We start from the raw sequence: 16,652 nt of genomic DNA on the forward strand, positions 1-16,652 counted from the left end.
GTGATCTTGGTGAATATAAACATTTCCCTATTTTCCAAATGGTGGCTCTGAAATTTTATTCAGTTCTGAGTCATGGTGAGAATGAGAGCTTTAAAAAGTGAAAACATTTTAATTAGAAGACATCTAACGCTTCTCAGAGGTGAACTGCCATTTCACAGGGTTTTATTTTATTCTCTAAAAATATCTAATTTCTAATTTTAGGTTTCAAATATCTGAATAAAAATTTCACCAGACAAAATTACTACAAAATGTGTTTTACAATAAAGAAATCAGTTGAGGGCTTCCCTGGTGGCGCAGTGGTTGAGAGTCCGCCTGCCCATGCAGGGGACACGAGTTCGTGCCCCGATCCGGGAAGATCCCATATGCCGCAGAGTGGTTGGGCCCGTGAGCCATGGCCACTGAGCCTGCGCGTCCAGAGCCTGTGCTCCTCAACGGGAGAGGCCACAACAGTGAGAGGCCCGCATACCACAAAAAAAAAAAAAAAAAAGAAATCAGTTGAAATATCTGTTAAGGTCTTTGTTAGGGTCTTTGGTCCATTAACAGATATTTTATCAAAGAATATACACAGATGTCAGAAAAACATATTCAGAAATGTTCCACATCATGTATCATCAGGGAAGTACACATTAAAACAATCACATAGCACTAAACACCTTTTAGAATGAACAAAGTGCAAAACATTGATAACACCAAATGCTGGCAAGGATGTGGAGCAACATGAAATCTCCTCTGTTGGTGGTGGGAATGCAAAATGGTGCAGCCCCTTTGGAAGAGAGTTTGGCAGTTTCTTCCAAAACTAGACATACCCTTATGACATGATCTAGCAAGCACATCCCTTGTTATTTACCCAAAGGAGTTGAAAACTTATGTCACACAAAAACCTCCACATGGATGTTTATAGCAGTTTTATTCATAATTGTAAAAACTTGGAAGCAGCCAAGATGTCCTTCAGTAGATAAATGGATAAGAAAGCTGTGGTACATCCAGACAATGTCTGGTAGGAGCACAACCACGCCTGATGGTTCAGTCTTATAGTTGATGACAAAACCCATTTAAGCAGAGATGGAAAATCTAGAGACCTATAGTAACAGGATGAGAGTGAGCCTGGTGAGTTCTATAGTAAATTGGAGAAAACATGGCCTGTCTTGAGGATATAACTTTACCTGGCCCAAGATAAATGTTGCTTTCTATATTGAAGACACAGTGTTACCAGATATTTTGAATTTTTAGTAAAAGTTGGCCTTAAGGATTATTTTTTTAAATATCCTAAAGCTTTAAGTGTTGGCAGCTAAAAAAAAAAGAAATCAGTAATATTTATGTCTTAGAACGATACATCATACGTTTAAGCAATAATGCAGGTTTTCAAAAATAGCTTATGATATTGTTTTCATTCTAATTAACATACTAGATAAATTTCAAAATAAAATTGTGAAGTCCAGTTATGAATTATTCTGGTACAAGATAATAACAGTGATTAAAGAAAGATGCAAATATATGGCATGTTTTCTATGAAAAACTTAAAGGTGATTAAAAGAATGAGTGACCCTTAATTTTCTTTTTCATCATTTGAGACTAGTTTGTCATTCTTAACTGGATGAATTCCTGTCTCCTTTTGCAGGTTTTTTTTTTTTAAAAAAAAAAAAGAACAGTGTCAATGTTATTTAAATATCTTCTCTAATGGGCGTATATGAGAATATTGAGCTGCAGAACCCTTTAAACCATATATCTTATTTCATAAACAAATGTTTAAGCAATAGAGCTCATACATCATTGTGCTTAAGGTGCAGTTTTTCCATAGAAAATATCAATTATATATAAAGTACTATAACCTTTATATATTTAGCATAAGTCTTTAATGACAAAATGTTCTATGTATAATCATTCACTTAGATTTACTTAATAGAGTAGCAGGCTTAATTGAAAAGAACTGTTTTTCTTTTTTTTCTGTGTTATTCAAAACCTAATTTCACATTTAATTTGTCTTCCTTCTGAATTCTTTTGTTCAGGGTTTCTTACAATTGGCCTTTCATCAGTGAGACGAAAAAAAGGAAATTATTTACTTGAGACAATCAAGTCAATTTTTGAGCAATCCAGCTATGAAGAGTTGAAGGAAATTTCAGTGGTGGTTCATCTAGCTGACTTTAATTCATCCTGGCGTGAGGTCATGTTACAGGATATTACACAGAAATTTGCCCACCATATTATTGCAGGAAGATTAATGGTTATACATGCTCCAGAGGAATATTACCCAATCCTGAGTGGCCTTAAAAGAAATTACAATGATCCAGAAGACAGAGTGAGATTTCGTTCCAAGCAAAATGTAGATTATGCTTTTTTGCTTAATTTTTGTGCCAATATTTCAGACTATTATGTAATGCTTGAAGATGATGTTCGCTGTTCAAAAAATTTCTTTACTGCCATCAAGAAAGTCATTACATCCCTGGTAGGAACTTACTGGGTAACCCTTGAATTCTCTAAACTTGGCTATATTGGAAAACTTTATCATTCTCATGATCTCCCACGTTTGGCGCACTTTTTATTAATGTTTTATCAAGAAATGCCTTGTGATTGGCTACTGACTCATTTCCGTGGTCTGTTGGCTCAGAAAAATGTGATTCGTTTTAAACCATCTCTCTTTCAGCACATGGGTTATTACTCATCATATAAAGGAACTGAGAATAAGCTGAAGGATGATGATTTTGAAGAGGAGCCATTTGATATCCCAGATAACCCTCCTGCAAGTCTATATACCAACATGAGTGTTTTTGAAAATTATGATGCAAGCAAGGCTTATAGTAGTGTTGATGAATACTTTTGGGGAAAATCACCTTCAACAGGAGATGTCTTTGTGATTATATTTGAAAATCCAATTGTAATCAAAAGAATTAAAGTGAATACTGGAACAGAAGATCGACAAAATGACATTTTGCATCATGGAGCCCTAGATGTTGGAGGAGATATTAGATATTTTAAACAAAATAGACAATGTGTTACTTACGTAAGACTAGGGGAATTCAAAAATGGAAACTTTGAAGTATCTGATGTAAATCAAAAAATTCCATTTGATATACATTGTATGAGGATATATGTTACCAAAACACAAAAGGAATGGTTGATTATTAGGAGTATTAGCATATGGACTTCTTAGCCAATTAAATCAATATGTCTAGTTACTGAAGCAGGTCTTCCTGTTTCCTTTTTGGCTACCTTCCTCTTTTGCTCCCTTTATCCTCTGGAGGGAAAACAATGTTCAAAAACTCATTTTGGCAGTTTTGATTTACACATAGCATACTTTTACTCTAATACACACTTACATTTATTTTAACTTCTGAAGTTGAGTATCAGTTCACAGTTAATGGTACTTTTGTTTATATTTTAATGTTATCATATTACTTTCAAAATTTCATCTGAATGTCAAAAAGTGACATGAAGGATTTCAAATGAGAAAATGTAGTTTGTTGGATGGTGAATCTTGAAAAATATTTGCCACTGTATGCACTTAGTTAAAAAGTGACTTCATTATATCATCAGATAACTTTTATTAAGCATCTCTGTGACTATGCAGTTGGTTAGAATGATAATTTTTTTTCTTGTAAACTTAGGTTTCCATAGATTTCTGTACATCTACAATGAATACCTCCTTATAGAAGTGATGTCTTTACAACAGAATTTTGTGTGTAGGTGGGGTGATGGAAAGAAAAAAAAAAAGACTTAAAAAATATCTTCCCCTGACTATATAAAAGGGAACATTGTTCAATGTATAAAAACTTGAACACCTATTGTCAATAAATTTTCTGTGGGAAGCAGTCTTTTTCTAGCTTCCCTTTTGCAAAGAAGAAGTTATGCTCAATATTTTCAGGTTCCATTGGGTACCTGCATTTAATAGAAGAAATTAAAGAAGGCTTATAGTTATTCCATTCTTAATGAACATTTTCAGTATATGCAGAAAATTTTTGAAATTGATTTTATATGTTTTGTATTAAAATTCATATGATTGAAACCATTGTGATTTATCATATACTTTTTTGGAGTTCAAATGGACATCTTATGAAGGACAGAAGTAAGAAACAGAAATCAGTCACTTCTTCTACACACAGAGCTAGTTCATAGCAAAGCTAGAATGAGAGATCAGATGTTCTGATATCCAGACAATGTTCTTTCCCTTATGTAGAGATTAGTCTTCACATAATTTATGCTTTTGGTTCTCTGGTACGTGAGTCTCAGATAATAAGTTATTCTATCGGAAATAGCTTGTATAATTCTTCTGTAAGTCATGTTATCATTCTGTAAAATAATCCTAAAGTGTGCTAAATGATGCTCTTGTGGTATATGCACCCAAATGGTGAGCAAACTTGTCAAAATTTTACCGTGAGGGACTTGACAATAGTATCCACACCATGGGTCCATTAAAGCAATTCAGGACACCTTAGTGCATCCTAAAATCATTGTTTTTTCAGAATGTCCCCAGCTTGTCTCATCCTTTTATTTTTTGACAAACAGCAAAGGTGAAGGAGTTTATTATGAAGAGAAATAGAGAGTACTTCATGGATGTTTATGGAAAGACTCAAATATACTATTATAGAGACAAATATATACATATATATACATGTATATATATATAGAGAGAGAGAGAGAGCACGAGAGAGAGAGATATTAGACTTGGGATAATGAGAAGGAATAGGAATTCCTCTTGTTCTTGCTTCCATCCTGAAACAAAATCCTTAGGACTCACTGGTATGATACAGTCCAAAAAAAGAATGGAAAGTATTTTATTAATTCTATTCAAATCAATTAAATTAGAAACTCAGACTTAAAAATTGGGACATATTTTCTTTTATTGATACAATAGCTACTGTGTATTTTCTTTGCAGCCAGTTGCTATAGTGTTAGAGAAAACAATGAACCTATAAGTATTAATATTCTGTGCCACATCTAAGTCTTAAAGTCCAAAGAAAAGATGAATACTGCCACTAAACTAAATAACGGTAATAACTTTTGCTTTCATTTGGAGGATGCTTGCCAGACACTTAAAAATATTCTGTTTTCTTGGCTTTTCTCACCCTCTTTTATTAACTGGCGAATCATATATATAGTATTCTATGCATACCTCAGAAATCAGGAATAACTTTTCTGCACTTTCAATGATAAAAGGTACACAATAAAGACATATAATACCAAGACCTAGGTAGACTCCATGAGGTGAGTTGTAAGCTTTTACATATTCTTCTGGGAGTGTTTCCAAAGACCAGCCATTGACATCAACTTCTGGAAAATGCTTCAAGAAAGATTACTTAAGATAACAGTGAAATTGGATGTTTGCTGGAGAATTACAAATGCAAATGTGAACCAAAGGGATCACATTTCATCTTAAATTTGATCCTTTCATTACTAAAACTGGGTTTGAGCTGATCAATCAACTAAGACTGTCTCTATGTTTTCTTTACAGGTTGACTGTGGGTCAACTTTCTAAGAAAAGACTTTGACAAAGAAAGCTTCTCCATTATGGATCAGGGGGACAAATAACCTTTCTCTTTAAAAAAAAAAACCTGACAAACATTCTTTATCTTTACATGGTTCAATGCTGTATATCCTATATTTTAAAATTCTGAATAAGGCTCTAATAATCTTGTCTCAAAAACACAAAGCAAAAATGTCAGGTTTAATTATATTCTGTTATTAAGCATTATGTGAGATCTCTGTCTTTGCAATAATTTAAAAAATACATATATTAAATTCTTTGTTACGAGTACCCGTTGAAAAAGACTAGAATGTGACATGAATAGCTGAGTTATTTAATTGCTATGAAAATAAGACGCTGACAGATTTCAAGCACAAAATATGGTATGACCGTAAATAACGTCTCTATTTTTATACTTTAAACTGACTGAAAGATTACTTACACTTAAAATTCTTCTTAAGGGAGCCTTTTCAGCATTTATGGACATCAAAAAAAGCATCTTGGAAAAGCACAATACAAATTTGGAAAATAAACATTTTCGGAAAATACACATTTTAGCGGCAATAACAAGTGTGGATATAAAACAAGTACATAAAACTTGTTAATGCAAGCGCTTTTACATTCTCATTGAAAAACTATAACCTTGTGCAATTTATAAAATAGATATTTTCCAGTTATAAAAATATAATCTGGAAACCAATGTGTCATTTAGAACTATTTCTGTCATACAGCTACACTCATGACATTGGAACATTCCATTTCTTACGGAGCCAGTATTCTTGGGGAATTTTTATAAAGCTATCATAGAAAAACTGGCTGTACAATAATGGTGTATAAATGAAACAAACATATATGAAATATATGATATGGCAGAGAAAGCACTTGCTCTTCTAGATGTCCGTACGGCACATTTCACTCAATATTTGCCAGTTTGCAGCATGTCCTTTAGAACATTGCTCCCAGGATTAACACTGAAAACACTGCTCTCAATCTCCTCTGGCAGTTGAAGATGAAAATGTAATTCTCTTCTTTGGCCTCATCAATATATCCATTAACGCAACACATTTTTTATCACCATACTACTGACCAATAGAGCCCACACTCAAACTTTATATTACATGATCTACTGATAAAACATGATTTGCCATTTTGTACATGTTCAATTGATTCTTCGAAGATTTCTTCTAAAATTTAATATTAATTTCAAAAGAATTTCATTTTGTTTCTTCTGACCCACGATCCCACACTTTCCAATTCTTGATTCTGTCATTCAGTGTTTTAACATAGCCTCCCAAATTTGTGTTACCATAATTTAATATGTATGTCTTTTGTCTTCATAGGAGATACAATGGAAGAGTCATGCAGACCTGAGTTTGAAACCCAGATCTACAGTAACTAGTCTCTAGATATGATAAAAGTTATTTAATCTCTTTGAAACTCAGTTCACTCATCTGTGAAATTGGAATAATTTTACCTTGAAGGATGTTAGAGCTGGAAATCAGATAACATAAACTCATCAAGAAACTTATGTTTCCTTTTTAGCCATGCTATACATATGTAAAAGGATATGGCCCTTCGAAACACTACCAGAGACCTTCATCCTAATCAATAGGAATCATAAACTTGACTACACATTAAATATGTTATCCACCCTCCTTTTTATATTATGACCAAAAGAATGTCATGTAGAATTATATAAATACCTTCCTAAAATCAAGATATATTTCTGTCATTCTAATCTATTACTTTAGAAATCTTATTCAAAATTTGTAACATTTGTTCCTAATGTTCCCATTGTAAATATTAATGACCATTTTTCAAAGAAATCTAAATTCATTTACTTTGGAAAATAAAGAAAAAGAAAGGCTTTTTATAATTTCTAAAATTTTGCTTAGAATCTTTATTAAGCTCATAGAGCTGTGGTTTTCAAAAAAAATTTTTTTAATGTTGACTTCCTGTTCTCTGGTATCTTTTCCATTACTGGCAAAAGTGACCAGTGCAATGATATAAGTGACCCAAGCCATGATGTTCAAACTTGGAAATAGGCAGTTTATCCCCTTGACTACCTTGAGTTTCAGTGTTTGTATTTCTACTGCTTTGAATTTCTTCTCTATTCATTTCAGAATTATTCCTGTTAGGAGGGAAAAGGCTGTAATGCAACGTGATTTGATTAGTTCTTACTTTTTGATTTTCCTTTGCTTTTTTTTTTAATATAAATTCATTTATTTATTTTTGGCTGCGTTGGGTCTTTGTTGCTGCATGCGGGCTTTCTCTAGTTGCAGTGAGTGGGGGCTACTCTGTTGCGGTACGCGGGCTTCTCATTGCAGTGGCTTCTCCTGTTGCAGAGCACGGGCTCTAGGTGTGCGGGCTTCAGTAGTTGTGGCACGTGGGCTTAGTAGTTGGGCTCTAGAGCGTGGGCTCTAGAGCGCAGGCTCAGCAGTTGTGGCGCACGGGCTTAGTTGCTCCGCGGCATGTGGGATCTTCCCAGACCAGGGCTCGAACCCGTGTCCCCTGCATTAGCAGGCGGATTCTTAACGACTGTGCCACCAGGGAAGTCCCATGTTTTTCCTTTGCTTTTAACTGTATTTTTTATCTACCCCGAGAAAACATCTTCTTTATTATTTTTTATATGTTCCAAAATCATTGCACGTGTGTGTATCTACACATCTGTCATGAGTGCTCTCTCTATAATATATATGTGTGTGTGTATATACACAAACATACATGCATATACATGTTTATATGTATATATCTGTGTGTGTGTATATATATGTATTTGTACACGTGTACCTATATAGTTGAAAGAGAGAGATGTATATCCTTTGCATTATTTTTAGCTTCCACACTTCCACTTATTCTTGGCTTTAGCTTTCATGACACACTGTCTTCCTGGTTATGTTCCCCTTCTGAACTGGCTTTTGGTTACTTGTCCTTACCACTTATTTTATACATGACATCCTCCAAAAATATTTCTTATTAGAGATTTTGTGCAACTGTTTGGATTCTTTAAATTCCTTATTTTTTAATTTAAATTCCTTTGAATTTAAATAAAATTTAAATAAAATTTGAAGGTTATAATATGAGTTTCAAGGGGTTGTATTTCCAAACTATAAAGATACTCAGACAACAAGGTCATGAATCCTCAAAATTCTAATCCCTTCCACCTCATTAATCTGTTCATCATCAGTTAGTTACTCCAATTTAAGTCCAGAGTAGAAATCATTTCATTAATCCCCAAATCTTCTGAGATGATTTACTCTTCTGTTTTTAACATTGAGATTGAAATGTAGATTTGAGACCATGTTCTGGATAATTGGATATGGACATCTATTCTGAAAAACATATTTGAGACCAAAGTAGTTTTTTATTTGAACAATTGTTTCAGCTTCCCATGTCACTCTGTCTAGATATTCTCTTTGAAGAATTACTCAAAAGTTAAATTCACTATGTGAGAAAATATGTAAGTTGTATATGCTCATAGAAAAATACAATCATATTAAGAACATAGAATGTTCAAATTTCATGTCTTATAGGAGGAAAAAGCAATACCCTAAATAGCCAGCTCTTTAAAATGGTTGAATCAAACATACAAATGTCTAGTTTGTAACAGAGTTTAAAACCTTGGAGATTGAAAATGGGATTGCCATCTATCTCTGTGTGGTACTTCAGGCACTCCCATCTAGAGGGGTGGGATAGAGAGAATGGAAGGGAGACGCAAGAGGGAGGAGATATAGGGATATATGTATGTGTATAGCTGATTCACTTTGTTATAAAGCAGAAACTAACACACCATTGTAAAGCAATTATACTCCAATAAAGATGTGAAAAAATACTTTCACTATAATTTCATCTAAGACAATTTTCTTATTGAATAGTAATCTATCATTTTATCTGTGGTATTTCCCCAACTATTTGAAAAAAACTCTTAAAATATTATATGCATTTTTCCCCATGAAATACCTCACATTGGTTTAAATGTTTGACATTTCCTATATTCCCGTTTTAAAATAATCTATATAATTCACTCCAATTTTTAAATATATTTATATTTTGCCACAGTTATTTTACATTTTTTACTTTATCAGTAAGTGAGAGTATATTTCTAAAGAGTTAAAATAATGATCTCAATTCTACGAACTTTTTCTCTTTTAAAGTAGTCTGGTTTTGACTACAAATTACATCTGTACTCTTACAGTTGTGCACCACATGAGACAGTGTCAATAGTTGGCAGAAGTTTTTCATTCGTATTCGAAAATAAACACATTAACAAACTACAGCTTGCATTTTAACAATGAGTACTGTTGAACAGTATTGAGGGTTTACACGTTTCTTTTTTTTTTTTTTTTTTGCCGTATGCGGGCCTCTCACTGTTGCGGCCTCTCCCATTGCGGAGCACAGGCTCCGGACGCGCAGGCTCAGTGGCCATGGCTCACGGGCCCAGCCACTGCGCGGCACGTGGGATCTTCCCGGACCAGGGCACGAACCCGTGTCCCCTGCATCGGCAGGTGGACTCTCAACCACTGCGCCACCAGGGAAGCCCTACACGTTTCTTTTTATAATGCATTGGATCTATTCTTGAATTAGAATTCCCTACCTACAAATAATTATACTATTAATAAAAGGATAAATTTAAGAAGAATAATTCCCTAAAAACTAATTTCTTTGATTCATAAATCAACCTATCTAAGTCAGTTATTTTCAAAAGGGCAAACTGATCTCTGCTAATGGAATGAACAATGGCTTTTCCCTAAATGAAAATATTTATAACCTTAGCTTTTTATAGAATTACAATAAAGAGGCTTTCCCATTTGAGTAAATATCCAAATTAAAAAATTTTTAATTATGTTAATGCAATTTGTACTTCTATTATCAACATTTCTCAAGCTCTAACTCATATATAACTGAGCACAAAAATTTTGTTTATTACATGTGTTATCTTTATCCACCATAATTTGATAATCAATCATGACCTCATTAGTGTCCTTAAAAATCACTTAGAATATCCAATTATTTTGGAGAAACATTTGGAAAATGTGTCACTAATAGTCAAGAAGATTTCTAAGACTTAAGTGTGTATTTGAAGTATCTGTAATTTAATGCTTGCAGATTTGTTCAGTTAAATTCATGCACCAAAGTACATATTTCTACCCTCACTTTCTGCTGATTCCTTGTAACCATTCTCAGAGTGGTCAAAAAACACCCTCTCAAAATATTTTCTATCATATCAAATTGCTATGAAATGAGTGATAATAATAACTGATTGCTAATTGAACTTTGACAATTGATGAGATAATCCTTTCAAATATTGTGGTAAGGAGAGGTTGCTGGGCAACAAAAGAATGTAAAAATCACAACAGGAAATACCTCATACAAGAGCTGGAAGGATTCAGACTGAAAATCTTTGCTTCATGATTTTGCCTAAAGCAAGTGATCTTTCCTGTCAGCGTTACAAATTACCATGGCTCAACTTTTTAGTCTACAATACTCCTCAAATTTTTGCTCCTGCAAATCAAAATTTGATTCTTGAGACTGTCAAAAGACAATATTACTTGACCAAATAGATCAAGCTCACTCTTAATGAAATCAAAATTCCAGATTAGACTCAAAGCTGTATTTTGTTTGCCATTTTATAAAATGGATAAACTGTTTTCTGCTATGGGATGTTACAACAGGAGGTCCAAATTAATATGAGCAATGATGAATCTGAGTCATGTGTTTCCTATAAAATCGATTAAAAAAATATAAGTGCCCTTCTAGTTAAAGCAAACTAAACTGATCATCTTTGAAAAGTAAAAAGATATTTTGTGATTTTTTTCCTGATAAATCTTTCAACTGGAAAAGTCAAGTTAATGTATTTATAGCTACACATTATCAATCAACACACCACTAATAAGTAGGTACTTAGTAAGTAGTGATCTAATGCACTACTAAAAATAGCTGTCATAAATTCCATTCATACAGTGTCACCCTAACAATTAGTATTCTGTTTTGTAAGAAGAAAGTGACATTAGTTAAATTCTTTTGATGCCTATTTTATTCTTTCAAATATACTTATTTACTATTAATGTAAATTGTATTACTATGAATAATTAAATTTATTATAAATACATTAATTTTCACCATTTTTCTGATTTTCATCAGTAAATTTAATAATTGCTGCAATAAAGTTTATACATCACTCTCACAATACCTAAAAGATTTTACAAGGCGCACTTTTACTTAACACAATAACAATCTCCATGCCACTGCTTCACTGTGTTTTAATCTCATAATTTATGTGATTAATTTTGCTTTTTTAGCCATTTTAGGAGTTATAGAGATAGAGATTGTACAGGTACAAAGATACCTTTTGGGTGAATTAGGGAACTAGCTTTACATACTATGTCAACATTCTTGATAAGTCAATTTATTGGTCTTACCATATAAAATATAATGTATACCATTAATCATTTTAATTTAAATTGCTTACAATTTCTCCATTTGGTTTCAAAGCAAAATAGTGTCTGGATTGTGAAAGCAATAGGAATTTGGAATAGTCTAAGAATAGTAAATGTGATTTGTTAAACCGATAATTTTCTTCAGAATATATTCAAGACAATTTATTAAAATGAGTGCGCACAAGGAAATCAGTTGTGTCCAAATAGACCTAAAAATGACAAGAAACATATGGTCGTGTTACAGCTGGACTATACTGACAAAGTATTCATAGGTTTTAAAGTAATCTAGGAGGATTTTTAAGTAATGTGTCTACATTCGTATCACTTTAACAGCTTTCACTGACTTGACCAAAGAAAGTAGGTTCTATTTCCAAGAAATACAAGGGGAAAAAAACCTAATTTTTTCAATTTTGGGAAAAATTCAGGGTATTTTTTGGATAGAATTTATTAATTATGTTAATGAATCTACCATAGAATTCAAAATTTACCAGTTGATTCATTCCTTAATGAAATTTGAGTGATGTAGGAAAGGCATTGTTTCATCTATTGACAATGTTAACAAATTAAATATTTCCTTACAAACTGAGTGATTAAATCATGATGTTAATAATTCATATTTAATGGAGGGTAAAAGAGGAAGACAGAAAGTGAGACAAAGTTATCTAGGTTTCAAAGAAAAGGCACCTGGGCTGATAAGAAAACAAAACAAGTCTCTAATTTATAGATTATTTGTATAGTCTCAGCATCTAAAACAGTGCTTACATGTAAATAACATGTTCTGAGCAACTGTGAAACAATGGTTTAATGACTTCGTGTACATTTCATTATCTTATTTAATAATTGAAACAATCATGTAAGACACGAACTATTATTAAACTAACAGCATATGAGGAAATTGGAGTTTAGTAACTTGTCCACGGTCAAGTAACTAATATGTGATGGAAAAGAGATTCTGTCTCAGGTCTGTGTAATTCAAAAGTCCATGCTCTTAACCACTACTGTACATCACCTCCTAATTATGATGCATTCATTGACAATGAATGCATATGGCTATAAAGTGATTATTTAGAAGATATGACTATATTAAAAATAATATAAAAGTCTAAAACTGAATTTAGATTGAAGTTCTTTCATATGAAATGCTTTTTCTCATTTAAAAAAAATTTGAACATTTAAGATGTTTCTACAATTTATTTTACTGTACTCAGCCACAGCCTGGAAGTCTAAGGTTGTTTGGTTTTATTGTTTTGTTTTGTTTTTTCTAATTCCAGTTATTTGAGAAAGAAACAAAACGTATGGACTCTGGGTGTATTAAAGGACTCCCAAAATAGTAAATTTGAATTACTGCCTTATATGATAGTCTTTCATAACTCCAACCCCAAATCTGCCTAACTGGTAGTTTGGCAATATGTGTGAAATATTTTTGGTTGATTAACTGAATTTTTTTAATTTTCAGTAAACATTTTGGAAAGGTTGGAAAACAACAACAAACTTTAAAGTTACATTATCAGCTTACATGTACTGGGTGCTTAGTATGTATGGGGTATTCTCCTAATAGGTACTTCTGTTACTTATTAAAACAATGGTTTTTACAAGTCGTTATGAGAAAGAATCACCTGGATAGTTCACTGAAAATGTGTATATCAGACTACTGTATTCTTATGGTACACATAATACGAGTCTAGGAATTGTTAATTTTAATGTATTCCAGTTAACACTGATGCAGATGGTGCATGAACTCCTTTCAGAAATACTGCATTAAATCCTTCCAGCTCTATTAAGTAGGAATGACTATTATTCCTACTTCAGAGATGAGGTATCTCAAGTTAGAGTTACACAATTTGCTCAAGATCACACAGTCGAGTTGGATCAAAACTGTGACCTCGAGAGTGAAACCCTAAACCCCATTCTTATGAACACTATTATTCTTTACTTATATTTACCTAAATTAGTAGCTTTTAAGTCTGGTTGCTTGTTAACATCACCAGGGAAGTATTTTGCTCATTCCTCAGCTCCTCTCTCAGAGAGTCTATCATAAGTGTTCTGTGGTTTCCAGGAATCAGTATTTTTTTTTAAATTCCTAAGCAATTCTAATATGCAACAATGGAGAACAATTGAAAATCACTGTACCTCAGTAAAATTCCAAAGTTTCTCATTTATCCAAGTTGGAAAGGCCATAGATTAAGAAATGAGATAGAAGGTGTAGATTTTCCTTTGTTTTTCTCTCCCTGCCCTTGCAGTTCATTTCAATACTATTAGAGTTGGATTGAAAAATACAAGCTCCAGCCAACTTCCTATTGCCTTGTTGGGTCTATAGAGATCATCATACATGCCTTTCTATTGAATCTAGCGTTGTAGTTTTGTTTTGTTTTTTTTTAACATCTTATTGGAATATAATTGCTTAACAATGGTGTGTTAGTTTCTGCTTTATAACAAAGTGAATCAGCTATACATATACATATATCCCCATATCTCCTCCCTCTTGTGTCTCCCTCCCACCCTCCCTATCCCACCCCTCTAGGTGGTCACAAAGCACCGAGATGATCTCCCTGTGCTATGTGGCTGCTTCCAGCTAGCTATCTATTTTACATTTGGTAGTGTACATATGTCCATGCCACTCTCTCACTTCGTCCCAGCTTACCCTTCCCCCTCCCCTTGTCCTCAAGTCCATTCTCTATGTCTGTGTCTTTATTCCTGTCCTGCCCCTAGGTTCTTCAGAACCTTTTTTTTTTTTTTAGATTCCATATATATGTCTTAGCATACGGTATTTGTTTTTCTCTTTCTGACTTCCTTCACTCTGTATGACAGACTCTAAGTCCATCCACATCACTACAAATGACCCAATTTCGTTCCTTTTTATGGCTGAGTAATATCCCATTGTATATATGTGCCACATCTTCTTTATCCATTCATGGATAAAGATAAACTTCCCTGGTGAAACAGAGGTTAAGAATCCACCTGCCAATACAGGGGACACGGGTTTGAGCCCTGATCTGGGAAGATCCCACATGCCGTAGAGCAACTAAGCCCGTGCTCAACTACTGAGCCTGCGCTCTAGAGCCTGTGAGCCACACCTACTGAAGCCCAACAGCCCTAGAGCCCGTGCTCCACAACAAGAGAAGCCACCACAATGAGAAGCCCACACACCACAATGAAGAGTAGCCCCTGCTCACTGCAACTAGAGAAAGCCTGCACGCAGCAACAAAGGCCCAACACAGCCAAAAAATAAATTTAAAAATTAAAAAAAATATAAAATGTGTCGATGGACACTTAGGTTGCTTCCATGTCGTGGATATTGTAAATAGAGCTGCAATGAATATTGTGGTACATGACTTTTTTTGAATTATGGTTTTCTCAGGGCATATGCCCAGTAGTGGGATTGCTGGGTCATATGGTAGTTCTATTTTTAGTTTTTTGAGGGACCTCCATGCTGTTCTCCATAGTGACTGTATCAATTTACATTCCCACCAACAGTGCAAGAGGGTTCCCTTTTCTCCACACCCTCTCCAGCATTTATTGTTTGTAGATTTTTTGATGATGACCATTCTGACCAGTATGAGGTGATACCTCATTGTAGTATTGATTTGCATTTCTCTAGTGCTTAGTGATGTTGAGCATAGGATTATAGATTTTTTAAAAACTACATAAGTAATTTTTATATGGGTCTTGGCATATACATTTTATTAATTAAAACCTAGTAATCTTCATCTTAATACATAAAATATAATACATAAAATAATCTTCATCTTAATACATCTTTTTAATTTGTTAAAATGCAAGAATGTATTTTTTTTAATGTAAGCTGAATTACCTTCCTTTTTTCCATAAACTTAAGTAAACTCATTTAAGAAAGGGAGAAAAACTACCACTTAGTTAAACTTTTTTTCATCTTTTCCATAAATAAATAAATTCTCCAAATGTCAACATATATGTCTTTCCTCATGCAGTCATAGCCCATATTATCCAAATCTCTAATTTATTTGTTTTTCTTTTTCCAGGAACTGGGTACTTTAAAAATGTATTTATATTTGTTAAGTTTTCAAATTTCATATAACAGATAGAGAACACACTGGCTTGCTCTGAGTGTTTAGAGAGTTTCAGGTTATTGATATAAGCCTTGATATATATTCCCACAGAGAAATTAAAGTCCTTACTCAAATACCTGTAAAGTGTCAGAAACCTTGGTGATGGCTGATTGAGCCAAAAAAAGCAAAGGCAATGAATAGAATAAATTATGCACACACACACACACACACATACTTTTACACACACATTCATACATAGTTCCAAGGAGTCGCGTACATTAATTCCAACTCACAAATTCTCATTATTATCTGGCTGAAGAGAATCATGTCTAATTAAATTCACTTGTAAAAGAAATCTGGTCACTTAATCTTTTTGAGACCAATCAATACATTCATATGTTGATGTTTTGTCTTATTCCAAATGTAATCTTTTTCTCCGCAAGGTCTCTAGCTAAAACGAAGTGCTTTTTCATGAATGAAGAGATCTCATAAATAATATTCTGAGGCCAATTTTTATTTTGGACTCACAGGATTTTCAGATTTGATCTACATAAAATTAGTTTCAGGAACACTCATTTGTATTACTTATTTTCTCTTTGCAAACATTACTGGAAATGTTAGCTATCAAGCTTGAATTTAGGGGACCATATATACTTAAAATACAACGTATAGAGATTTCTTATAGTTATTTGATAGTCTCAGGATAACCAATTTTATCTTTAAACTTTCCAT

The 16,652-nt window shown here is 33.3% G+C and overlaps 1 protein-coding gene across 1 annotated transcript in view; it reads left to right on the forward strand.

Annotated features, from left to right (window-relative positions):
- Positions 1 to 5,657, forward strand: part of MGAT4C (MGAT4 family member C) — a 623,142-nt gene extending 617,485 nt beyond the window's left edge. The window contains exon 6 of the mRNA XM_065887430.1: positions 2,007 to 5,657. Within this exon, the coding sequence (XP_065743502.1) occupies positions 2,007 to 3,148 (1,142 nt within the window). The 3' untranslated portion in view covers positions 3,149 to 5,657. The remainder of the gene's footprint in view (positions 1 to 2,006) is intronic.
- The last annotated feature ends 10,995 nt before the right edge of the window (positions 5,658 to 16,652 follow it).

The sequence above is a fragment of the Phocoena phocoena genome, chromosome 11 (assembly GCF_963924675.1).
Source record: "Phocoena phocoena chromosome 11, mPhoPho1.1, whole genome shotgun sequence".
Taxonomy (NCBI): Eukaryota; Metazoa; Chordata; class Mammalia; order Artiodactyla; family Phocoenidae; genus Phocoena; species Phocoena phocoena.